This window comes from Sturnus vulgaris, chromosome 1, assembly GCF_052056855.1.
Source record: "Sturnus vulgaris isolate bStuVul1 chromosome 1, bStuVul1.hap1, whole genome shotgun sequence".
Lineage (NCBI taxonomy): Eukaryota > Metazoa > Chordata > Aves > Passeriformes > Sturnidae > Sturnus > Sturnus vulgaris.
In genome coordinates, this window is record NC_142243.1 from 42,961,061 (window position 1) to 42,988,554 (window position 27,494).

The 27,494-nt window shown below is 39.0% G+C and overlaps 1 protein-coding gene across 1 annotated transcript; it reads right to left on the bottom strand.

Moving 5' to 3' along the window:
• ABHD5 (abhydrolase domain containing 5, lysophosphatidic acid acyltransferase) lies at window positions 1–27,247 on the bottom strand. The gene is made up of 7 exons (XM_014884062.2): window positions 27,088–27,247; window positions 13,434–13,519; window positions 12,768–13,140; window positions 9,190–9,344; window positions 4,902–5,013; window positions 4,183–4,369; window positions 1–2,206 (listed from the first exon to the last, which is right to left on the bottom strand). Exons 1-7 carry the CDS (start codon window positions 27,216–27,218, stop codon window positions 2,117–2,119), a joined length of 1,134 nt encoding a protein of 377 aa, XP_014739548.2. The 5' UTR covers window positions 27,219–27,247; the 3' UTR covers window positions 1–2,116.
• Window positions 27,248–27,494: the final 247 nt, after the last annotated feature.

Genomic DNA, 27,494 nt, shown 5'->3' on the forward strand with positions numbered 1-27,494 from the left:
TAACATTTCAGAAATTTTTTTTATTGTGCAAAACATAAGCAGTAAGTCTTATTAGTACAATAAGCTGAATAAGCAAGGGATATTTAAAACAATATTCACATCCAGTGTGCAATTTTTATCCCTACTTCCAACTTTTGATGTGGAATCTACAATTCCCATCAGTAAGTGCTATCTGAAAATAACAATAATTTGTTTCACCTTTTATTATTTGGAGGAGACTCAAAATTTATTTTTGCATTAGGTTTTTAAGCACAACTAAACCAGCTGTTTAAGTTGATAAATAGAAAATAAGACACTGAAAGGGTGAAAAATAACCAACATGCAGAAGACATCCACCTAAATGGTTGCATGACTGATAATTTATAGCTTATATTAAAACATGGAATTGATAATTCTGATTTTCCATTTTCAACTCAAGATTTTAGCAAATAACCCAAAATTTTGTTTAACAGTTCTGGCATCTGCTAATTGGAAAAGTAATTTCATTCAATACTTATTTTTAATTAAAATATTTATCTTGCTAGATATGAAGTGCTACCAGTCAAGGCAGTCACAAAAATTGTTTGATGTTTACATAGCACCATATAGATAAATATCTCCTTCAGTAAGAGAGATTATATTCTGCTGGGGAACACGATCACGTTATCTTCTGAATATTTTAGGTATCTTTGCCTTCCACATCATAAATATGTGCAATAATTCCTTAATTTGAGAAAAAAATGCACATAGCTTTAAGCTTTAAGACGGTGCTACCATTAATTCAAATTCTCCTTGTATAAAAGTATCAAGAACTCTTCAGTAGTCAATTGAATATTCAAAAACAGATCAATAGTTGTATGTAAACTTGTTAAAAAACAAACCACCACATTATTTGGCTTTAAAGTGACCAAGTATTTTTCTTAACATAATTTACTAGGCATGTGAAATACTAACATCAAACTATAATTCAAAAAGTAGCAGAGACTGGACTACCTCTGATATTGAAATACTCAATTAAAATATATAAAGAATCTCCAAAACATGTAACTGCAATTAATTAGAGTGGTTTTGCTCAATCCTTCCTATAAGGAGGCTGAATGTTAAATAAAATACATTAAGCTGTTGTAGTTCCCAATTAGAGAACATCAATATTCTGCCTCTGCCTTTCCTTCAGCTCGAATTCACTAAAATATGGACTAGGCTTCCTATTGAAAGAAAATGGGAAATATGCTCACAATCCAGGTGGATATCTCCCAGCCCTAATCAAAAATCTTATCAGCTTATCCACAATTGTTAGATTTAGACTAGTAACAAATCTTGCAGTAAAGTGTTAAAAATAGGTGGAGTAACTAACAAGCCATCTTCTGTATTTCAAATCACAGAAATCTACACATAAAAATATTTATGGAAGCATGAGTGCTGGTGACATCATCGACTCTTACAAACTGAGTCTTCCGTAAAAGTTGCACAGATGGAAAAGGATGTCTTGAGATAAATGGATATAAAATCCAATAGAAGATAGATCTCCTAATATTGAGCCTCAATTTCTTATAAATTAACAAACATATTTCAGTGACAGACACTGCTTATTATTTTGGCCCCATCCCTTTCCCAAAATCAGTTTCATAGGCTGTTACCATTCCAATTAAAAAACAAACCCTCTTAAAATATTGTATATGGAGTTCTGGGTTGCAAAAATAAAATACATATGCAGTTTCATATTCTTGCTATGAAACATCAGCTAAAAAGTACGAAAGTTCACAAAGAAACCAAATTGCATTTTGTACATTGTATCTCTATTGATACAGCTCTCCACGTTGGAGAATTCAGCATTTTTAGAGTTCAACATGTGCAAAGTTCAATTAAATTTTGAAGAAAATTCCAGTTTCAAAAGTTACATGTAATTTTGTATCTGACAGGACAATTTAAAAAAAAAAAGCTGTACAAAGTTAAATTCAAACCTCTTCATTCCCCCCAAAAATAGGCACTCAGTGGTTTAAATGTGCAAATGGCTTCTTAGAAGAAACAGTGTGCAAACAGAGCCTGTTCCATTAGCTCTGCATTCTTTAGTGATTTCCTAGAGAGTATTGCCATTAAATGCTATCTACAGTATGACTTTCTAAAGAACAGAGGACATTCAGTCCACGGAGTCACAGATGTCTTTCACTTTCTGGTTGAAGTCTTCAGGTTGATCAGCGTACACGTAATGACCTGCACCGAGGATAGCCTGGAGGATAAAGGTGAAGAAACACGTCAATATCACAAAGACATAATAAACAAATACTGGGACAGGTGAAGAACCTGGCTTTTATATATTACCTAAGAGTTGGCATCATACAACCTAAAAAACACTCTAAACATAAGGGATACCAAAATATTCTTCTCCTTGTAAAGAAACTTTCCCACACAGGAAAAGAAAGTGAAACTACTATTCAACTACCTTGTTGAAAAAAATCCACCACTTAAGTGAGCATAAGTCGCTGCACAACAAATTTAGCAGATATATGCACCTTGCATATCAAATTTCGGATTAATCTTGATTCCCTTCACTCTCCACTCAAATAGCTTATTTCTATAATTTGTTATTCTCTGCAAAAATGCTACGAAGTAAACCGTCACCAAAATGTACAGCAAAGGTACTTGACCTGTTTTCTTTCTATTTTACAGTCAGTCCAAGACTAATCTTTATATAAAACTATCTTCCATTCCCCTCCTTAAAACACCATCTCTTAAGTCTCTAACCGAATCTCCTGCAAGTATAACTATGCCATTGTGTTAAAAAATCTCAGCAACTCAAAGTAAAAATTACTTAGGAATAAATGCATGTAACAAAACCACAGAACCTCTCTGCATTTTACCACGCATGGCACTGCCAGTCCACATCTAGGTCTCATTAGAGCCCTTGCCCTCCTATGGGTTTTTGAGCTTGCCTGCAATTTTACCACTCCAATTTACCTTTTAGCATCTGTATTTGGCTTGGCAAAATTTTAACCTGGAATAAAATACATTTTCAACAGTCCTTCTTAAAGTCCCTAACCAGAGTAGAAAAAAATCTCCCTGAATGGTATAAGTTTATCCCAGCAATATACTGTACACTTTTAGACAGTGATTTTCTGTTACAACTTCCTCTCTCAGGTTAAGCAGTTAAGTGACACTTCCAGTCGGCATGTCAACATTTATGAAATGTATCTGTGCTCTTTAAGACACTTAAAACAGCTGGATAACAATGTCTTTTCTCTGAGTTCCAGCTTTAAATTCAGCTGTATCAAGTTATAAAATTTTATTTGGATGACATGTTATAGCATACTATCAACATTACACATTGTACACTTCTGTCCAGATAGTTCCAGACATCAGTAACATCACAGCTGGTGTGTTCAAACATTTTATCACCTCACAGCATTTTAACGTGTATGCATATTCAATTATCACAGCTGACTGATGTGAAAATGTGCAAAGAATACTTTTAAATTAGTTTGTTTTTATAGAAATCAACAACAGAAAATGCAGTGTGCACATTCCTATCAAGTTGCAAGTACACACATTTTAAATTACAGTATCATATCTCTAAACAAAAATCTTAGGTAGTAAGACAATACTAAGTATTTTTTAAATTACTTTAAGAAAGATGCTCACAAGAACCTAAGCACTAGGTGAAAACTACTATCTTATCAGAGGAACAAATGCATTATGTAGACAGATGAAGAGTTTATGAGAGCATCCCCACTGTCCCACATATATATGGCAATAGTAGGACTAGCGTGGTTTGAAACACAGTGACCACAACACCTACTTCTATTAGCATACTGTAGAACAAAATATAGAATCATGCTTTCATATCTAGTTTGGCTTCTAGTGCTACAGCAAGTTTTGTTCTTAGCCTGCGGACTCAACACTTTTGTCTAGGTTTTCTTGGATGTAACATTTGTTTTCTCTCTCTCTGTTACAGAAAACAGAACTTATTACCCCAGGCTCTAAATCAAAAGTGACACCATTTCCACAGCTGGTATGAAAAAACAGAGTCATAGAATAGTTTGGGTTGGAAAGGACCTTAAAGCCCACCTAGTTCCAACCCCCTTGCCATGGGCAGGGTTACCTCCTCACAGACCAGGTTGCTCAGGGCCCCATCCAACCTAGCCACATAGATGAAGCTTAAATAAATCCCCACAAAAAACAAACAATTGCTTTAGAAGTCAAACTTACTATTGTCTTCACATAGGAATTTGGTCTCAGAGACTGGATAGTGCTGCCAGAATTGCCATCTATACACGAACGTGCTCCATAGACGACTGTGACAGGAATGTCTCGATCCATTTGTGAAATCCGTTGCAGCATTGGCCTTTTTGCCCATCCATAAGGAATCGTCATGTTCTTGAAAGCTGTTTCACCACTTCAAGACATTCAAAAGGGTAAAAACAATTTTAGTCGCCATTGAACCTGCTTTTTATCTAAAATGGAGTATCTGTGCCTTTTGATAGTACAGAGCACATAAGGTTGGCATATTTTACAATTAAGAAAAGTAAGTTTCCAAGGTATACACATTATTTTCAACAGAAAGAGCCCATGATTTTGCATGACTGATTGGTAGTACTTAAAATAATGGAATGCCTTATTTTTAAAGTTTTTAAAGAAATTCCTTACACATTAAAATTCTCCAACAATTATTTAATTAAATGCAATGCTCAAACACTCACAGAATTAACAAAAATTGAGAATGAATATAGAATTAGGATGCTTTTTTACATTTATCAGTACCAGGAATTCAGAAAAAGTGCAATGGTATGTTTTTCTTCAATATAATAAATGCCACAATTAAACAAAAAATAGCGTGCACACTGCTGCCATGGCCATTGGAGGGAGTAGCAGGCACTCAATAAATGAACAACAGACTTCAAAACATACACTGGGAAATTCATATTCACCTGGGTGATTGTACATTGCAGTGATAGATATATTCAGCCACAGTGTTATCATCAAACATTGATGAATATTTTCGTTTGAAATCTGGTCTTAAACGTTGAACAAGGCTTAATCCTGTTAAAATAGAAAACACTATTAGAGGGGGAATGTGTATAAATTACTTGGTCAGACTGCCTAATGCTTTTCATTAGAGCCCTCAGAACACATACCCTTGAAACTTGTGGCTTCTAAACCTGTATTTGATTTTACCACTTGCATGTCTTAGGGAAACAAGGGAGAATTATACTTATCAGGAATGAAATATAAATACTTAAAAACTTTTATGCTACTCTCCCTACCGAATGTTTCAGTAGAGTCATTACAGCAACAGAAGAAACCTACAATGGGGACCAGCAAAAGGGCTAAGCAGTGTCTTTTTGTTACCAGTTTAGTCTCACATTATACCAGTATGTTCTCCTTGCTCTGGCAGCACTGGGTAGGTTAAATGCACTACACCTTTCAGAACCAGAAGGTACTGTTGAAAAAGCTGGGGTGTTTTTCTTTCTTAAGTCTGTCTTCTCCTCTTACAGAACAGTCTGCTTCTGAAGCTAGTTCATCTAACTAGTGTGTGGCTGAAAGAACAGAAATCTATGATGAAAAACACGTGTGGAAATCTTAACATAAGGCACAGGTACTGGTATAAACGAAGAGATTTAATGTTGTAAACCATTGTCCTCATGCTCTCCTAACAAGCCAGTAGAGAAGTGGGTCTTTTCAGGGGCCAGCTCAGGCCTTCTAAACTTAAGCATCTTTTTCTGAATCATTTCTCTAAGGAAGAAATCTCTTCTACACTGACCAGATGGATCTTTGGGACAAGAGCCTTGCCATAAGGCTAATCTTAGTTTAAGAGTATTAGTCATCCCTAATATCTGATCTAAACTTTCCAGTTTGAAGCCATTAGCCCCTGTCCTATCACTACAGACCCTTGTAAAAAGTTGCTCTCCAGCTCTCTTGCAGGCCCCCTTTAGGTACTGGAAGGCTCCTTCAAGGTGTCCCCAGAGCCTTCTTTCCTGAATCCCAACCAACTCTTTCAGCTGATCTTCATAGGAGAGGTGCTCCAGCCCTCTGATGACCTTCATGTCACTCCTCTCAACTACCTCCAACGGGAATGTCTCCAATATTCTTATACCGGGGCCCCAGAGCTGGATGCAGTACACCACATGGGGGTCTCACGAGAGCAGAGCAGAAGGGGAGAATCACCTCCCTCAATCTTCTGGCCACGCTGCTTTTGATGGGGTTGATGTTGTGTAATTGCAGCCCAAGATGTGGCTGGCTTTCTGGGCTGCGAGTACACATTGCTGGGTCATTTTGGGCTTCTCATCAAACAACACCCCAGGTCTTTCTCCTCAGGGCTGTTCTCAATCTATTCTATGTTCAGAGGTGGTCAGGACCTTGCACGTAGCCTTGCTAAACTTCATGAAGTTGGCATGGCCCACCTCTCAAGCCTGTCCACGTCCCTCTGGCTGGCATCCCTCCCCTACAGCTTGTTGACCACAAAGCTTGGTGCCACCAGCAGGCTCCATCCGAGTGCCAGTGCTGCTGACAAAGATGTGTAACAGCTGATCCCAATACTGATCTGTGAGGGACGATACCCATCACATGGACACTGAGCTGACTGAGTGTGACTATTCACAGTTACGGTTCCCTTTTTCCAGACGGTAGGAACTTCATACTGTTGTTAATCTGGGCAATTACAATGATGTCACTTCTATCCACCCAGTCCTGGGCAAAGGCCTGGCATTATTTATGTAGACCTTGTCACAGTGATCTATGTTTTCGTAACCCTGAGATTATTGCAACATGCCCTTACGCATGCTTTAAACAGATTTAGAAAACTAATACAGTGCAAGAGAAAATAATTCCCTTATGAAACAGTGATTTAACTCCCAAAGCAATAAAGATTTTGTATAAAAAGTCTGGCAATTGGCTGTGCTCTATTTTCCCTACATAAAATACAGTTGCTGGACTTCTTTTTCATGCGTTTGGGGTTTTTGAACACAAGTGAACACAGCTGGCTTGGAATAAGAGTACTCGGAAGAAAGAGACTAATTCTGTGCCTTACCCTGCTATCAGCATAAAGGCCATGGCATGAAGTGTTACCAAATTTTAGAGTTCACTTTGTTTTATAAGAAGTGTTTTGTCTGTGGGTCCAGTTCCAAAACATTTTTCCCCTAAGAATTTATGGGGGGAAATGAAACAAGAATTCAAGGCGCCTTGGAACAAATTTTGGAATGAAATCAGACTGCAAATCATTGTTGTAATATTTACTGAAGAAATTCTGAATTGTCTGGCTGATGTTTTCCACAGTGTCTATGAAAACATGGTAAGAAATTCTAACACTGAACACACCAAGCTCCACAAAAAGGGTGTGGTCACAGTGACATTTCTGTTGTGAGGAATTTTCAGGCATCCAGCTCTAGGACTGGAATTCAGAAATTCAGCCTAAGCACCAAACTTTCACCAAACTGTGAGACTCCTGAGTGACTGTTCCAGTTAAGTGAAGGCAAACATGCAAATCAACTACCTGGAAACCACTCAAGGGAAAAAATATCTCTGGATTCTGTCTCTCTCACAGTTTTAAGTATTTGCCTGTGGGTCTAATTAAATATCCATGTGATACTATTGTGATATCCCAATGAACTTGGCTCATGTTTGAACTCATACTTTTGAACAAGAGCAACTGTCTTTAGAGTGAGGTTCAAACAACTATGTCTGCCCATCAGCTTAAGCACATTTGCACATGGAACAAAATCTGTGCTCAGTTCAGTGCCTTCATCAGGTTATGCCTGACACCTACTTGCAGCACAAAGTTTAGACCTATCCTCCTCCAAGAACTATGTTTCACCTGTCAAGAACTTAAGTTGGTGACAGAAAACTTTTTTAGCAGTAAAGTGAGAAACAGATGAAAAATTTTTAAAGGCACTGCCCTCCACAACAACCTGCAAGCAAGGCTAGGGGACACCTTGCCAAGACAGAGTCTGCTTGTGCTGCATGGTTCGACTCCACTTATTGCTAAGGGAGACAATTTCAGCTTTGAATTTTCCCACGTGGATTGATTTATGTATGCTCTTGTTATTGGATAGAACACATTAAATCAGTGCATATCACTCAATATTTTGTTTTGTTAACCAAATTAGCATTTTACTTAAAAAAAAAATCTGTTTGTACAAAACATGTTGTTCTGTACAAAACATGTTGCTTGTCTGAAAAACTAAATTTGTCACACTATTGAAGAGAAACAAACAAATCAGCATATGCAGCATATTAAAATATATATTCTATAGAAATAGATACAGGAAACAGCTGTGGTTTAAATGTAAACAAGGCCTAGAAATCCCACGAGTTTATCTTCAGACTGAATGCCAAAAATGATGAAGAGGTGAGTTAATCTCACATGTTTATCTTCAAACTGAACACCAAAAGTGATGAAGAGGTGAGTTAATTATAACTTGTGAGGGGCCTGAAGGATATCTTTTTCCAAGCCTCTCCAGAAGAATCTTCTGTAGCACAGAGAGTAACAGACAGATAACCTCTTTGTCCTCTAGAAGGAATACATATAGTGACTTCTGGATTTTATTACACTTTTCTCCCCACTCCCACATGAACTGAAACCATAGTATTTTTGGTCAGCTCTACCTAGCCCTAGTATTAGGGTATAGTATCTACCATTCCATCAGTGCTGTTGAAGAAATGGAAATATCAGCTGCCACCATAATGCAGGACACCAATGAGGCCCACAAGATTTGCCAGAATAGTAAGAAAATGGCTAGTGGAAAGAACTCAGTTTCAATTTCTCTAAACTCAGGCCAAAAATTTTGCATTTATGAGTGACTGCCTTCTAATGTTAAGGGAATTTGGACATCCTATTTGCTCATCAAACTGGAATTAGAAGGGAAGCTAAATGGACTGTGACCAGAGGCAACCAGAAAAAAACCTTTCACATTCATGCCTCTTTGCCAGGGTTCCCCCAACAGACGTCTGCATAATCCAACTCACTATAACTGGAGCCTGTACAGATCATACAGTGTAGCTTGCTGGAAACTATTGTCCTAGTATTTCTAATAGCAAGAGTTTGCCTTCTTTCCTAAAGAGTTCAAACTTTCTTCAACCTCTCCCACTTTTTCCTCCAACTTTACCCCCCTCTCCATGGGTGATACAGACTTGCAAAAAAAGCTTATCAAAATATGCTGTCTGCTCCATGTTTATGTTTAACCAAAATAGAAATGGCATTTAAGAGTAGTTAAAACTCACCAAAGGGTCCTGCTATTCTTAGCCCAGCTAATGGATTAAATGGACTCAATATAGCTCCTAGTGCTTTGATCCAGATTGGAATTGGTCTTTCGTGTTCAGCACTGTCAGGCCTCTCTGGAAAACCCCATGGCTCCACTAAGATAAGATGCTTGACCCTGTTGGCAAAAAAGGTTCAGCAGTTTAAAGTACAGTAGCTTTTCTTCAACTGAGCATAATGACAGCATGCTGTTTTACAGACACATACATACAGCCTACTTTAGACACTTCTATCACAGAGGCTTACTACTTAGTTTCTGATTCATCAACCATTTTGGTTTCAATTACTAATTAGAGAGTGAATTGCACTTAATCATATGTATGAACCAGAGACATGGAAGCATGTGTCACAAGGAGAAACTCAGTATTTTACAGATACTCACCATCACAAACATTTGAGACAAACGATAGTCTTGTTTCTGTTTTTAAAAATAACCTAATCTAAATGCTCAGTCAATATTATTTGCAGGAGCAGTTTAATTTGACAGAAAAGAGGATAATTGCATCTGTTTCAATTAAGTGAAGTTTCTAGAAGTCTAAGATCTCTGTTCAAAGGAGAGACACAATTTAACTGAAAAATTATCTTATCAAAGTAAAATCTGAACTGAAAAAGGCAACGTAAAACTAGCAGCAGTCTTCTAAATTTTTTATTTTAGTTCATGAAAGAAAACATCAGAGAGGCAATTTGTAAAATTATTACTTGAAGAAAGTATCAGTACACTGAGCACCATAGGAGTCTCCAACAAATGCAACTATGATCAATTAATGCTGTGGGCCCCTCTCAAGCAATATTCTAATTCATCCTGTTAGATTAGAATCGTCCCTTTCCCTTTAATTGTCCCTTTTCCATTTGATCCCATAATAACACCTACTCTTAATTGTCCCAGATAGTCGTGATTTTAAAAGAGTGACTCTTAACTATAGTTTTCCATTTTAAGATGATTTTCCATGTCAGCTTCCTCATTATCATTCTCTAGCACTACCTGTCAGCAGGTTGTAGCAAGGTGGGGCGTGGTCTCTTGTTCCAAGTAGCAAGCAATAGGACATGAGGAAACGGCCTTAAGGAGGTTTAGATAGGACATTAGGAAAAATTTCTTCACTGAAAGGGCTGTCAAGCATTGGAACACACTATCTTGTTCAATATGGTCTAGTGGGAGGTGTCCCTGCCCATGGCAGGGGGGTTGAACTAGATGATCCTTTAGGTCCCTTCCAACCTACACCATTTTATGATACTATGCCCAAGGAAGTGATTGAGTACCCATCTTTGGAGGTATTTAGATGTGTGAAGGTAGCGCTTAAGGACAAGGGTTAGTGGTGGACTTAGACGTGCTGGGTTAACAGTTGGACTAAATCCTAAAAGTCTTATCTAATCTAAATCTGTCGATGATTTTTATCTTAAACTTTTTGTCTTTTTATTTTTACTTTTTGCTTCATTACTTCCTTCCCTGTTAAAGTCATAAGATGATATATTAACACAGAATCTGAGTTCATAGTTCCTAAAACGATGCCAGAAGTGATCCCAAAAGTTATTTCTGGGTTATGATCAGTTGGGAAACCAAAAACCTGTACTTGGAATGAAGGGCTGGAAAGGATTAACATCACAAAGATGTTTCCTGGTTGTTGGCTCAGCTATGAGTGTACTCACACCCTGCAGCAAACAGCAAGGGTAAGATAGGACAGGGTAGAATCTAACTGTTCAAACCAAGCAGGAGAGATCACAGGCACAGCAGTGTCTGCAATGAGGAGCCATTCAGGACAGCCACACACTCTGTGCACAAACTGTGGCATTAAGTATAATACAGCAAACAGATGAATAAAACCAGAGTAACCTTTGTTTCATGTTTCCTTTCTTAATACTCTCCTTCCTGTTTGGCATTTCTCCTTTTGGTAATCAAGCCTAAAACCTAACCCAGGATAATGAGAAGCTGACCATGAGAATCACTCCAAAGATAAATGTCCAGAAATTGCAGTATTTGAAAATCATGGCCCACTTCAACTTGGCAGTATGCTAAATGGGAATCTTTTTGGATTAGTAGTCTTGGATTTTCCATGAACGACTCTGGTACAGTGTAGCAAATTAACGGATCATCTATGCTTGGCGAAACAGATCTACTTTCCTAACAAAATGTATCCAGAATCCCTTAAGCCTCTAATGCATTGTTAGATAACCTGGCTGAAAGCTGTGCTATATTTATCACTCGATTCATTGCTCTTTTAGGACCCTAACAGTCAATTTTAACAAATTTTAACAGTCAATAGTTATTTTGGTGGTCTTAGCTTAATTTCAGAGAAGCATTAGTAATGTGAGAGCACAAACTGAAACATCCCCAAGTTAATTAACCCCAACTTAAGCATGGTGAGGCACGAAAATGAAGCATCACTTTTGATGTAAGTCAGCAGTGGGTAAAACCAATATCCCATCCCATAAGGATAGGACAGTGCCATCTATAGATATTTTGGAAAAAGACATAAGGAAATTAGAAGCGATCCCTACAAAAAGCTAACTACAGTTCGTTTATAACTAAAAGGATAATAGTTTTATATCTTTATTGAAATTCTGGATTTAGAAACACACCTACTTTCACACATCATTTCCAGCCACTTGTGCTAACTGTTGTCCATTTAGAAAGAAAAAGGCAAAGTGTTTTAGGGGAAAATGATGCATGAAATTACTTCAAATATATTCAAGCAAAAAGAAACAAAAAACCAGTAAAACTTGACATGAATAGAAAAGAGTAAGATATGTTTAGTAAAATAAAGAATTTTCTATATGAAGTGAAGACTTAAGCTTATATTCAGTTTTTCATAGGAGACCACTATGTATATCCCAACAAAAGCATTACCCTTTTTTGATACAGAATTACCTCACCTCAGCTGGTGAGATCCTAGCTCAGCAAGGGATATACAACCAGATTTATAACCAGATATATAAAAGAAACAAATTACTACCTTAAGTGGAAAAAAATGTATTAACTGTTGGACACAACATGGTGCAGAAAATGCTGATGAAATACAATTAGAGAACTGCTGCAAATGGGTTGTCTTGCAAAGAAATATGAAGTGGCATACAGACAATTTAAATCAAAGAGTCAATGAAATTATTTTTCTATCATTCTGCTGGCACCAGGCTGACTGCTGGCATATAGGCATAAATTACCTAGGGGAATTATATTCATAAGTTTCAATGTTATCCATAAGAGTGGGAAGTTAGGCAGAAACAGGCCTATTTTCTTTTCAAAAAACAATCTTTATATTCACCCATAAATATATTCACTGCTATTTCACCTTATAACATGGCAAGGGGGTACTGAACTGAAGAGATACGGAAAAGCATACAGAAAATCACATTTACAATATCTACCTATTTCACTCACCTAGAAAAAAACCATACAATTAATACTTTGGTCTTAGAATTCAGTATCACGTCTTTAAAACATCACAGTCATCTACATAAAGATTATTTATAAAGAGCTTGATGAAATAAAATCTATATTAAAATCAATAGTCAAATACAGAAAAGAAATCCCCTTTATTTCACATACCTTGATGGATATTTTAAGGAGTAAGCAGCAGCCAGGAATCCACCTAGGTTGTGTCCTAGCAAAATCATCTTTTCTAGCCCTACCTCCTTCCTCCATTCTTCTATGGATTCCACAAACTGATTTTCTGCTTCTCGAGCATCAGTGTCAAAGTGTGGTCTACTGCTACGCCCAAATCCTAAGAGGTCAAAAGCATGAACGGTCCTGTTCTCACAGAGATCTTCAAAGTTGAGAGCCCACAGTCCAACACCTCCTCCAAACCCATGCAGGAGAACAAGGGGAGTTTTATTTGAAACGTCTGGAGAGAACGTCAGTGTCCATATTTTGTTTCCATTAGATATATACACATATCGTTTATTGTACATGCTTGTAATACCTGGAGAAAAAACGGGAAAAAATTATGTTGATAGACACGTCTGACAAATTCATTGTACTCTCGACTGAAACCACTGCTTTAAATAGGAGCCCCTTTCAAAGGAGAGAGCTTCTAATCACATATGTACGTAAGTGAAAAAGGAAAATGCAATTTTAAACCTGTTTAAAAGATGAAAGTCTTTCACATACAAAGTATGTAAAAGACATACTGAAAAACTTATCTCATTATATTTAAAGTAAAATGATAGAAAATCTAATTATATCTGTGAAGCCTATTAAAAACCAAAGACTTACATTTTAGCATTTTGTCCTCAGCCTCTTTAAGGTGTAGCAGTGATGTGGGACACCAGGCAGGAAGCCAGCTGAATAACCATCCAAACCTACAACAGCAATACAGAACAAAAATGTCTTGAGTGGCATGTGGAATTTTTGGCACTGATGCTTTGAAGACATTTCTTTTGCTGGTCTTCATAAGAGAGCCCACATTAAGCACACAGTTTGAAGAATACGATTTTTGCAGTGGGAAGGAATTGATTTTTTCCTGATTTTTTTATAAAGTGGCATGGCAAACAGGGGCATTCTTTAAAGGGTGAGCAGTTTTTCCACCATGTCCTCCTATCACAGCATACTGATCTGGAGACATGAGCCCTCATGTCAACCCAACAAGCTTGGCAGGATATGTAACAATCACTGGAGTCCAGCCTCCTCTCAAGTTCCTTTGGAAGTCTGCCTGCACACGCATAACCTTGCATGAACTTATTATTTCCAAAAAAGCAATAAGCTCTGCACTCACCAGCCTAACCTGAACTGATTATTACTCCAAATTTAAAAAGTGAAAAATAAGCAGGTTTGTCCTAGCAAAGCAAAAACCTAGGACCTTAATTATAACTTAGAAACAAAGTCCTAGAGGAAAACAAATCAGCAATTCCCACAAGAGAAGCTGCTTTTCCAGCTGTCAGTTACTATCTTGGTACTGCCACCTTGACCGTGAGAGCAAGGGGAATGACTCAGCTGGCGGCATTGCCTCGCCCAGTGCTGCAAAGGATACAGCAATTTGGTACAGCTCTTCCTGGGTGCTAATTTACCCCATGTTTTTAAGATAGAATATTATTTTTCCATCTCTTACTGGGTTTTGAAGTGGCATAGACAGCTAGTGCAAAGCTGCCACTGTAGGACCATTCCTCACAGGGAAGCAGATGTCAGTCAGCAAATCAACTTTCTCTAGCACTCTTTTTCTACATTGAACTGCTTTCCAATTAGTTACAGAATTTTCAGGACTGAACACAGAGTGTATAATAACTGATGCTGAAAGACTATTAGTTTACTAATGTCAAGTTTTTCAGTGTGCACAACAAATTAAAAATCGGGCCCTGTAAGTTCTTTATCCAAAGGATCTTCTCCACACATTCTAAGGGGCTGACCTACTACGGCTGCATAGCTCCCTAAGTTAATGATATGATATGATATAGAAGGTTTTCTGGGAATGCACAATGCAACTGCAAGCAGAATTTTTCAGATTCATAGAAACCTGTGAGGGGACATTAAGAAAAAAGCCCCAAATCATATCTGACCAGAAAGGATTCATCATTCAATCACTCAAGGCCCACTGCTACTCAGTATTATTTACTCCTCTGCTCTGGTATCTGGCTGTTCTGTAAATAACCCTCCTGACCCACCAGACCACTGGAATTGTTATAAGGAGGGATCATGGGAATTGTTATTGTCATTTTAATTAAGGGGCTGGGAACAGATGGTTGTACATCCTTCCATAATTGCATATGCTCATGCAATCTAAGAAATGAAGGAAGTTAGCACCTTATAGAAAAATGGGCATCTAAGTATTCTGCTTCTACATTAAACTATGCATTTACTTTAAAAGTAAGATTTTTAAGAGGTTAATGCTGAGACAAGCCAAAAGTAATTTCACCCACAAGTAACTGTGAAATCTGAGTTTAACAATTAGACTAATGGTTTGCTATGAATTACTCTGGTAAATTATTAAACACAACTAGGTCACCACTCTTCTGAGTCAAGCTTTCTGCTAGTTATATGCTCAACTAGGCATTTTTATTCTTAACTCTTAGGTCAGAAACCAAACCTGCCACTATTTCCCTGAGCTCTATGTAATGTTTCTTCTCAGAATCAGCGAAGAAAATACTTCAAGGGTTTTATTTCTTTATTACAAAAATGTAAACCTGCAAGAAGTCAATAAGAAAATAGTGCAGGGATATGGCCACAATGAAATAGAAGTGACATCTACAGATCACAGTCCCAGATTTGTATTTCCTAGTCCTAGGGAGGCACCTGGATACTTAGGAAAATTAATTAGGATAATGTATCAGAATGGTGAAGTTGCCCACTCCTTCTTTTTTTAGTTATAAGAACCGTTTACAAATACTTAGATTTTAATTCGGAAGAGACATTACATATATGTATAGTTTGACAAATACAGCTAGCAAGCTGAACCTTTTAAAATTAAAATTATTTTTGCAATTCTGTCCTGTTGTACTTGCTGAACTAAAAAGAGTAAGCAGTGAAGGCTTTCAGGCAAAAAAAACCCCAAGCATTTTCTAGAAACATTATTTTAGAAATAAAATATTTAGTTACCTACATTCAAGACTTAATCCTTTGTTTGCCTCCTTCCAAAAATCATTTACCACATTGCTACATGTTTCCCATACATGGAGAATAAACATCTATTTACTCTATTTGAATAATTTTTCTGATAACTTTGGAAGGCTATAGTTGCATCATTTCTTTTGAACGTCTGTGCTACATGTGTCTTCTAAATGCATACAGGAACATCCATTGCTTACATGGTCTATCATTTTTATTTCTGTGATATAAAGCTATAAGTGCTACATAATGTCAAAAATGAAGCAATGGGCCTTTCAAAACAGTGTGCACACCAGCAATGGAGATGAGTTATGACAGAAAGCGAAAGATTCCAGTAGTAGTTTCATATTGTAAGTGAGCTACCCACTGCCAGAAGAGGCAGACCCCACACTGCTCTCATCACCCACCACTTCCCTGACACTCTGTTCCCACCTGTCTTTTTAGAAAAAGTTAAGAGCAGAAACTTGTATTTTGAGGAGTTAAGAGGTCCACTGGCCGCAGCTGCTTGCTATTTCAGAAAGTGCAAAATAAATCTGGCAACTGACAGCCCAAATTTTTGTAGTTTTTTTTACCAAATATACTTACAGGTGTTACACATCAAATTACCAAGGCACATAACCTGTGGAATTTAACCTGTGTATTTGTTTGTGGCCATATAGTAACATAAACCAGCATGCACATCCCGGATAAAATAACCAATAACCAGCAGTAGGGCAAAGCATTGAATAGGGCAAAGCATTGCATAGGTTGATTCCTTGCATCTTCAATTTGGGGTTAGTTACATTTTTCACATCCATCTGAAAATGTCTGGAGTACCAGAGACTGGAAAAATCAGAGGCTAGCAGGTGGGGGGGGGGGGGGGGGGGGTTGCTGCTGGCCTGCCAGGCATTCAAAGAAGTCACTCTCTTTGGTGACAGACCTCCAGACAGACAGTCTTCTAACACATCTAGGGAAGCCCTGGAGACATTCACTGAATGACCTTAGTGAAAGTCAAAGTGATTAGTGTGAGACTAGAAGATTAGTGGGGAGCATCAGTAGCCTATGTTGATGATCAAATACAGCAATAAATAATGCAAACAAAGGGGACACATGCACAAACATCTGACAAAGTGGAGCTGCAACCACCACGTGAAGGGGCCAAGCCACCAGGCAGGATCTAACACGTTGGCTGGCTGGAGCAAGTGTTCTGTCTGAGACCCTGGTTGCAAGCATAAGAAAGGATAAAAATAAACCATTATTACTATATTTTGACACTTAATGAGTGAATGAACATTGTGTTAGCTGTAGCTCAGTATAATACTGCTCATCATTAGCTGCCTGAATATTAATTTGAATCAAGAACTTGCTGTCACAGCATTGCTTCAATTGCCTGGGAGTAACTTTCAAAAGAACTGAGAATCAAGTAGAGGCAGAGGTACAGTGAGCATGACCCACCCATTCACCTCCACGATTCAGATCAAACCAAATGAAGAATGTGACAAATTTGTTGTACCACAGTTACCTTTCTGTCAGCTCCACTGACCCTATTCAGCTTGGTGAGAATTGATTCCATGCAGGACAATTAATGGATCTGCAGCCAGTTACAAATCTGACATACTCACAAAAAGGTTGTGAAAGCTTAGATACCACTGAAGAATTGAAAACATATATTTTAACAATGAGGTATGTACTGAAACAGCTGAACAGTCTATTTGATTTCTCACTTGTAATGTGGATTTAAAAAATGGAAGCTCTACCACATTAAAATATTCAGCAGAAGTTGCTTATAACTCTACACAGGAGATATAAATGTACAGAAATGGATCTCATTCTCTCACTTTTCAAGCTTACAATTTACCTACATTCAAGTTATACGAATACATGGCTTACAAGATGTAGTAAGCTTGAAATCATTCAATTGAGGCATCTCCTCACATACACCAGCATTGCAGACCTAGCTGTCATGACCTGTGGAAAGTCTGTGTGGCAGAACAGCAAACTAAAAAACCTGGAGTTTGCAAGCAGGTTTGCAAAAAGGTAACAGAACTCCATCAAACCAGAGTAAATGAATACAATACCATTTTCTACATGATCACCTGTCAAAAATTTCTAACACACCAAGACAGGACAAGCATAAACCTTTCTCAAGTGTTGAATATAAAATTAGCTTTTCACTAAGGATTTTGAAGTTAGCATGGTAATCAAAACTCCCAGTACAAACCAAAAACCATGCAGCAGTGACAGGAGTGTGCAGAACAGATTTTCCTGTCACAGAGAATTATTTAAAAATTACATCAGTAATTTTACATTAAAAATTACATCAGTACAGAAGCCAGAGCTCAGATTATGCAACAAACACAATAGTAACTTGCAAAGGAAGGATTATGGGAAAGTAACTGAAGGCACAATCAACAGAGCTGCACATCTGTTTGTCATGCTCTCAGGAAACAGATGTATTTAATATTTCTAATCTAATTTTTGTAGACAATATTGCAAACTACCAATATTTTAGCTAGGTTGCAAGCAAGCTCAAAAACTTAAAAAGCTGAAACGCTGAGTGAACTCACTGGTAAACTACTTCAAGCTTTACCCTTTACTCTTAAATCTCATTAGAATGAAGCTGATCTCTCAAAAACCCTAACCCTCTCCTCTCCTGACTCTCAGAATTAATTTCAGCCATTTAGAAGTAAGTAAGGAAAGAAAATCAGATTAATGCCACGAATTTGGCTACTGTCAGCACCAAGAGGAATAGAATTGGGATTTTCAGGGTTGTTCAGCTGACAATGCAGTTATAAGCACCCAGCAATTCGAGCTAGCTCCAAATTAAGAGACTCTTACACTGTAACAGATAAGCTGTTGGGAAGGCAGCGCAGATTCTACCCTCTTGTTTATGCATTAACTATTTTTGCAGTACTGTGTGCTAGCTAAGAAATTCAAAATTGCCAATATGTTGGAATCTAAACATATGCAACATAAGGTTCACTCTTCTAAAGTCTTACATAAACCTCAACCCATAAAAACACCATGTTACTTCTCACAATTCATTCAACCCTTTCAGTTGTAATAGAAATACTAAGAATGGGCAAAAAAGGAGAGAAAAGAAACATCAGGTATTCATAACTGGGAAAGAGGTCAGCATATCAAATTAATGGTTAAATGTCCATTTTAAAAAGAAAACTGTTTTACTGTAATGCCCTATAAACACTTTGCAGTTAACATAGAATGGATGCTTAAGTGAAGTAACTACAGATACTCTTTTACCATTTACATTATTTCCTTTTTACTGGATGCTTTCTGCTTTTTCCTCAGCATTAGCAGTAGTCTACACAAAGCTTAAGAGGTACATAGGATGGTTTCTTCCATCATCAACACCACTAAGTTTTCAGAGTAAATTCTGTATTTGGTTACTAAATTTCAAGTCTATGGGTAAAAACCTGAAATAATAAAAACCAAAAGAAACAGTCAAGAATGACACAGTCAAACAGAACTGTGTCAAAATGTCAGAGAAAAGTAGCAGGTTTACAACCAGCTCATTTCTATCCGTGACAGAATTGAGTTATAATAAACTTTTCCTTTCCCATTTCATTAATTTATAGCCTGCAATGTGAGAATATTGGGTGCTGTTTACATGACTGATTATGGCAAGAATCGATCTTTCTTTGTGAAGTAACCAGCAACACCACCGTGGCATAAATCCCTGGTACGTGAAGAAAAATATTTTAGTAATCACTATATCCAAGGTCCATCTTGGTGTCTGTTCTCTGTGTGAGATTTGTGAAATTTAGATTTAAAAAGCACTAGATTTTAAAGCAGATAATTATGGTTCAACCAGCTATAGAAAAGACAGAAAGTTAACCAGCAGATCTATGAACCAACAAGGTGGAAAGACTGTGAGTCAAAGTGGAGGACATCAAGCTTTTAAGTCAGAGCTGTCACTGACAGACAGTAACATAATCATGACATCCAGTCCGCATTTAACTAGGCAGGGATGTTTCTGCAACAAGGCTCAGGATATGATTTCATGAGAGCCTTAAGAGCATAAGCAATTTTAGGAGTCCTTTAAGTCCTGCATTCCTCTCCCTGAAGTGCAGCATGTTCTGAGAACAGTGAATATAGTCAGAATCATTCAGGCATAAATACACAGTAGCTGTTGTTGTGAAGGCTGTATATCCAGGGACAAAGTTTCTGCATGTACAATAGAAATGAGATGTAGCAACCTCAACAATTTGAATGAGATGTTCTAAAGACAAAACACTCTAGCAGTTGCAGACAAAAATCAGAAGAAAAGCACTCCATGTTTCACTTTCATTGCATGAACAGACTAAAAGTCCTCAGGGAAAGACCTTGAAGTGCACATTAAAGAGGCAAGACCCAGAAGTAAATATAAGGAATATGGTATGGGAATAAAAAACCTCCTTGCTTTAAGAAATGTCTGTTTACTCTTTCATGAGGAGACAAAAAATGGATGAAATAATTGCCAACAGGTTAAAAAGGATCATATTTTTTCCCAGATGACATTATAACCCTGTCCATAAAGTTCAGTTTAGATGAGTTTTGAGCCAAGACGTTCCATGCAATTAGATGTTGTGAAACTCTTGGATGCTTCAGTAACATTAAAACAGAATGTTTTGAAAACCTCTGCATAATATTTCTAGGAAGTGTAACATACATCAGCCCCATTCCAACACAAAACCCATGATAGGTTATTGCAGAATATTGCTCTACATTAGGACAGAGGTGAAAAAATGCATTCCTCATGTATTTACTTCATCTTGAACTCTGTGTTCAGAACATTCACCATCAGAATTAACATAAAAATTCAGAAGCAAGTTTTATTACTGGTATTATCAAAATTAACTATCATTTTTTAACTTGAAAATGTACCTCATGACCATGAATCCATAACCAATGAGATTTTCTAGCTATTTTAGAGATATTAAAGTTTACCACTGTGCTTATTTTAAGTCATTTGAGCAACCTGAGCATTCATAAAGTGGAGAGGACCTACAATTCTGCTCCCTCCCATGCTGGACCTCAGACATAGGTACACCTTGCAGTATAACTTGCATCATCACAGCCCCTCATGTCTCTCAGCACTGCTTTTTTTTTTTTTTTCCCAACCATATGTATATATGTATAATTTTTTCTATTTTTTTCTGTTTTTATAATTTCTTCTACCCTCTTTCTAGCTATACCCAAAGGTGTCCATTTCAGGGCAAGTGCTTTTTCAGTATGTACCACAAGAATGAAGTTTACCCATGGTGTGTAACCCAAGCCTGCAACCTGCAATGCTCATACTGCTTACAAAGAAGCTGCAATAGCTTACTTAAAAGCTAAAAAAAAAAAAATCCAAAGAAAAAATATATTAGCAACTACATACCAAATATGGAATTATACAGAATACAGAGATAAAGATGGAGAAAAGCAAGGGGGAAACTGTACAGCTAAAACTCTTCAACCTCATGACAGAGACCACAGATTAGGTACCACAGAGGTCCTACCTCTGTCCCCACCACAGTAAACTCATGTCTGATAGAACTTGGCAATGCCACACATTTCATGTGTTTTTACAAACAACACACTGCACATTGCAGTAAGAATTTGTGAAGAAAAGCATAATTAAAATTAAGGAAATGAAAATGTTATTGATGATTATTCAGATGTTATTCAACTTTCCACTGCTTTTATTTTATTCATACATCAACTGATGTACTCCTGCTGCCCTTCAGATATTGCATGACTTCAACTGTGCTTAATCCTTGCCAGCCTTCTCATACCTACCATGCCAGCAGCCCACATTTCAGCCTGCTCCCAAATTCCATCAAAGTGGACAAGAGCAAAATATACACAGAACAGGCACTTCTCACTAACCTACACCATTGCCTACCCACACTCTACCCTACTTCTCTTCTGGTAAAATTCTATTGTGCATCATCCACAATTTAGATCACATTATGAGGTGAATGTTTTCACTTTTCCATAAGGGCCCACATAAGAACACAGATATAAGACTATCTAAAGCATACGATCACTTCCCTCAGCTCCAAACATGCTATACACAAACCCCATTTTTATGAATACACACTGAGGATTGTTTCACTGCAATTCATTAGAGCAGCTTCTATGATGTGTTTCTTTATCATAGTCTCCTAAGGTGACAAAGAGTTACCTATGTCAAAATGCAAAAACTGGTTTTCAGCATTTTGAACTACCTATCCCCATTTCCATTTTCTGGAAAACCTAAGAGTTGCACAACCCTTTTGATAACAGACCGTTTTCTCTACATGCTTACACCACAAATGGTTTACACGTCAAGGAAGTGCAAGTAGTCTTAAAAATAGTTAAGAAGTTAAATGGGTCTAAAAAGTCATCACATAAAAAATCCTCTTATAGAAAGGTAAAGATGTAACTAAGAAGCTTTTGGTGTCAGTATGACACCAAATTACTGTATGCAACCAAGAAAAAAACTCTACAACGGTCTGCTGGAGGACTAACCCACACCACTTCTCCATTTTGCCCTTTACCACACCCTTCTCTCCCTCACTTCAGTATATGAGCAGACTTTCTCAACGGCAACAGGCAATCTTGCATCTTTTAGAGAATGCAAATTTTATGCCTGCATCTTCCCCTCCTTCCTGTAGTCTCCTATCATCTTGAGTTTTCTAGTACAACACACTCAGAGCATCCTCCTCTGCCATTCCTCACCATGTCACCATGTGCTCTTGCTGTCACTTAAAGTCCTCCTTTTACCCTCTTAACCTTATTCCAGATCAACCTCATTCCCTTACACAGCTTTACTGACTCACAAATCTCTCTTCTCCACTGACCTCTCTCCTGCTGCTCAGCTTCTCATCCGGATCTTTCTGAGCCAATATAAATGCAGACACTCACCTTTCCTCCCATGCCCTCTTCTCCCTGGCTGTCAATGCAAATCATGTAAAAAAAAACCTATGCCAAAAGAATGTCAGAATTGCAAGTAAATATTCAGAAGTTATGAAACACAAGAATCAAAATTTCCTCAGCAAGAAATCTTATATAACCCACCATATAAAATACGAGAGATTTCAACAGTTTATCAGTTGGGAGAGTTGTTCAGAGTCTCCCACAGAAGTTCAGAACAGTCAGATAACCCCTGGCACACAGACACTGTCTCTTTCAAAGAGGCAACTCTCTAACTGGGACTGTAGCCCCCAGCAGGCTCTGAAACAACTTTTCATACACCCAAATACATGCAATACTGGCTAAAATTTGTGTTCTTCAGGGACCCATAGTCACCAGCACTATAGCAGTCCCACAGCTAGTTGCCCCTCTGGATTTATCTCCCTCTAATTCTACTTTGGCAGCTTCTGAAGAAGTGTCTTTGCCTGACACTTGGAAAGCGGGGGCTATGAGCACCTTTCTTCTGCTACCAGAATGAGAAGATAGCCCCTGTTACATTTTACCATCTTTCCCTCTCTCCCTTTAGTCTGCATTAGGAGAAATGAGAGATCTTGATGAACACAGACCTTCCCTCCCCAAATTCATTCAAGTGCCAGAAATCATTAGAAATAATCCCATAAATGCTTGAAAACCTGCTCGTACAAATACCTTCTGATGAGCTCATGCATATAACACAAAAGGCATTAAGTACTGAAGCTGTAACTGACACAACCCAAAAAGACAAAATCAGGAAAGAGGAAGGAAATGACCTTTAACCTTTTCCCACATCTGGTTTCCACACTGCACTTACATCTCACTCAGCTTTTAAAAATGCAAGCTGTAGCTACCAAACCTGTGTTCAGTCACCTGCACTATAGGAAAGAAGAAAAGTAAGCAGGACCCTGCTTTCAGCAGCCTACCCACTCAGTTTGCTTTAAAACGTGGATCATGTAACCAGAAAAAAATTCAGGCAAAAATTCTGAGTTGAGTGTCCCTTCATGCTGTAACACTGTGAAACATCCTACTAAGGAGAAGACACAGGCTCTAGGATATACAAGGTATATTCCTCTTTTATTAATCAAACAGCTCATTTCAAAATTGATTTCTGTAATACAAACAAGCTTGAAGGATAACACAAAAATAATTGTGAACACTGGTGTTAGAGTGTATATCTTCACTCCACGCCACTATTTTGTGAGACTAAAGGCCAGTTACAAGCAATTTGATGTGGGCTTGTAACGCAGATGCCTTACCATTTCGTTTTAAAGAAAACTATTCCACTTATCTCAGAGGTGGGAAAAAAACTCAATATTGCAGTTTGGGGATTTTTTTCTGTATGTATACACACATTTAGTAGCTGTTCTTCCTAGTTATATTACAAGCCATAAGCAGTCCTGCTGCATCCAGAGTGAATACGTGAATTCAATACTGGCAAAAGGCTCACACTAGGATGTCTGCCTCACAGGCAGAAGCCTCCATCTAAAACTTACACAGAGGAGGTCCAAGGCTGTAAACAGATTTGGAAATCACTAGGAAGTGGCATGGCAGTCAAGCAATCCCTGTCATTGTGACTAGTAAAACATTTGTTTAGTTAATCTTCTAATTCAAAGTTAGGACAGCATCATGAATACTTTTCAGCTGAGATCTTCCAGAAAGTATCTGAACCGCTGTTATTCTGTTTTCACCATGCTTTGCACAGTTCCCAAACTGCAAAAAATCAAGCGTGTTGCATAACAAGTTGAGTCACACTATTGTTTTCAAAGCAGATAAACTTTGTGGTTATTCTTTGTGTACACCTATCTCTAGTAATTTAATCTAGGGGTTTGATGGTATATTTTAATTTCCTATCACTGCTATGGCATTCTAAATGAAAAATTATTTAACCTATTTCTCTTGTTTATAAACTTCCCCACGGTACTGAGCTTTGCTCGACTTCAAAAGATGAACAAATGATAATTTTAATTATTGCTAGAAACTGACCAATACAAGCATTTCAACACAAATGCACTTTCTGAATTCATGGAAAAGGATGGTGAGATTTTGTTCTTAGAAGTCTTTAGTGACTTGGGAGGCTTACTCTGAAAAACTCACATCAACATCTAATCGTTCAGAAGTTCTGAAAATCAACACCCCTTAAAAGCCATCCAGCTGTGTAAACCACATGAGAAACTTGCAATAATCCTCTTGAAAATTCAGCTTAACCCTATCCAGATCAACGAGTCCAGATCAACGAGTGTTACAATCCTGCAATCCTGAAAGGCAACTCGAGTTGAGGGTACTTGGCACCGTCTCAGCAGCACTCAGCATTCTGTGTGATCAAACCAGACAGCTAATGCAGTTCAGGCTAATGTGCTGAATGAACACACAAACAAAACAGGCTGAGGCAGAGCTATTTTAAGACTTGTACTTAGAACACAGAACCAAGAAGGGTTTCACTTGTAGTTTCAAGCAGGTAATGTTGCAGAACGCAGAGGTTGTATGGAGGGGAAGATTATGGAAAGCTATTTTAAGTTTGAGGAAAAGAGGAGAGTGCAGAGTTACAGAGTAAACAAAACTGCACAGTGCTTTGAAAGGGAAGCTTTTGGAGTTTTCATTTGAAATGAGAATGCTGTGTACATATGGTGATAATGGCATAACAGGGAATTTGGCATAGATGGATAGTCCAGATCTGGTCAGACTGAGCTGGCAGGGCAGGAAAATATGTAAGATGAAATACCAAAATGCCAAGATGGAAAAAGGACTAAAAAGAGAACAAGATTGAGGATGCAGGTAGTTTAGAAAGATAACAAAACAGACATGTAACTTGACAACATGCAAATAGCAATATCCCTAATTAGGAAGTCATGAATGCATGGTGTGATTTTCATACAAATAGCTGAAGAATTTTAAGTCTGATTTCTCAAAATAACACAAGACTTAGTCATGAAAGAAAGGAGATGTAGAAGAAAAGGCAAGAAATGAGTTTTTGAGGACTAGGCAATCAGCAATGGGATCTACCACCTAACATTTAAAGCACAGAGAAAGAGGAAACGTTCATGTAAACAATGCATACAGAGCATGTTTACACATCTGACAGAAGGAATAAAGCACATGTATGACTAAAGCAGAGCTAGATATATTCTGATAGAGCACTGTTTGGACTAGAACCATAAAATACGATGGAACAAACTTTGAGATAAGTAACCAGCAGATATGTTAAGTATGTTTGGTAAACAAACTCAGAGATAGGATGACTGTATTATTCTACACAGGCAGACAACATACCTGGGGGCAATGGTAGGGTATAAAAATGGGTCTGCATTGGAAGCTCAAGTGTAACAAAAAATAAAGCATACACTAAGAAGGCATACTTGAGTAAAGAACGTGTGAATTGAAGAACAGACCACTGATTAGTAACTTGTATACAACCATTTGAATGTACACGCATAAAAGATACAGTGTGGAACTATGTCATTTCAGGCAGAAGAATTATTATTAGCTATAATGAAGTCATATATCAAGGGTGTAAGTGGTTACAAACAAGTACTAGAAATATATGTTAAGAACAGGGGCAGGGTAACTTATGCCATAGGAGTTATTTCAGTAGATGTGAATGCCTCGGGACAGTGAAAGCTAAGAAAGAGTTAGCAGGGATAGCATACGGTACTAGAAAAGTTAGAGCAACAGCGTATGCTTATAATTTATAGATGTCCTCTCATCTCCTACTTGTATAGAATGATGACACAGAGAGGCTGACAAATGCACTCTCTGCTCCAAATCCAAGTGAACGTATTGAATGGATGTAAGGGGAAGATGGGGTATCTGTAGGCACAGACAGAGCTGCAGAGGCACACCGGAGCATGCGCTAGGACTGTACACAGCCGTGTGACCTCTGGGGCGCAAAGGGAACGGGGGATGACAGTCGGAGAGCCTACATACGCCAAAGCAAAGCGGCAGAAAACGCTCAGGGACACGCCTGCAGGAAGGTGTGCAATGACAACAGCTGGCCAGCCACGGCCGAGCTCCAGGGCAGAAGGCGAAGCAGCGAGGACATGAGGCTCACAGGGAGCCGGTGGCAAACCCTGCCGGGAGCCTGCGGTGCCAGGAGGCGGGAAGCCATGGCAGGAAGGCGGGCTGTGCGGCAGGAAAACATGGCAGGCAGCGTGCCCTCATGCCGGGGAGCGCCCCGGCGGCGATGCCGGAGCGCGGCAGGGCCGGAGCGGAGCGCGGAGCCCGGAGGGCGCTCGGGAGGCGGGAGCCCACCCAGCCCCCGGCACTGGGGCCGGCCGCCGCCGCCCCGCAGCCCGTAGGAGCCGCCGGCAGACGGGCCGGCGGCAAGAGGACACGGGCGAGCAGCACCCGTGGAGGCACGGCCCGGGCGCCCCGAAAAGCTTCCTGTCGCCGCCCAGGACACCCGCGGGGAGGACGAGGATCACCCCGCGGCCGCTCCACTCACCCTTCGCTGGAAGCCTCCTCCTCGGCCATGGCGGCGGTGCGGTGGTCGGGAGCTGACAGCGGCGGAGGGGCGGCGGTGGCGGTGGCCGGCAGCGCAGCGAGGGACAGCGCGACGGCGGCGGCACCGGCCATCACGGGCTCCTCCCTCCCGTACTCACTCCCTCCTCCTGCCCGCCCGCCGCCTGCGTCATCCCCGCGGGGCCGCCCACACCCCCGAGCGCCGCCGTGCGCGGCCCGGCAGTGCCCGCAGGGCCCGGGTCCTGTGGGTGTGGCGGGCACGGTCACGTGCAAATGGAGCGGGTCCCGGGCGCTCCCCAGCCGACCGCCAGAGGCATGGCTGGAGCAAGGCTCCCGTTGGTAGGCGGGATGGCGGCACAGATGACGCCCGTGCAGAAGGGCCGCGGTTTC

What these genes read in the sequence shown, in the direction of transcription:
- ABHD5 (XM_014884062.2), bottom strand. Translation starts at nt 27,218, where the DNA reads ATGGCCGGTGCCGCCGCCGTCGCGCTGTCCCTCGCTGCGCTGCCGGCC. An exon ending in TCCTTAAAATATCCATCAAG is followed by an intron (nt 9,345 to 12,767) that starts GTATGTGAAATA and finishes TTTTGCCAACAG; the next exon opens with GGTCAAGCATCTTATCTTAG. An exon ending in ATTCCTATGTGAAGACAATA is followed by an intron (nt 2,207 to 4,182) that starts GTAAGTTTGACT and finishes TTTATCCTCCAG; the next exon opens with GCTATCCTCGGTGCAGGTCA.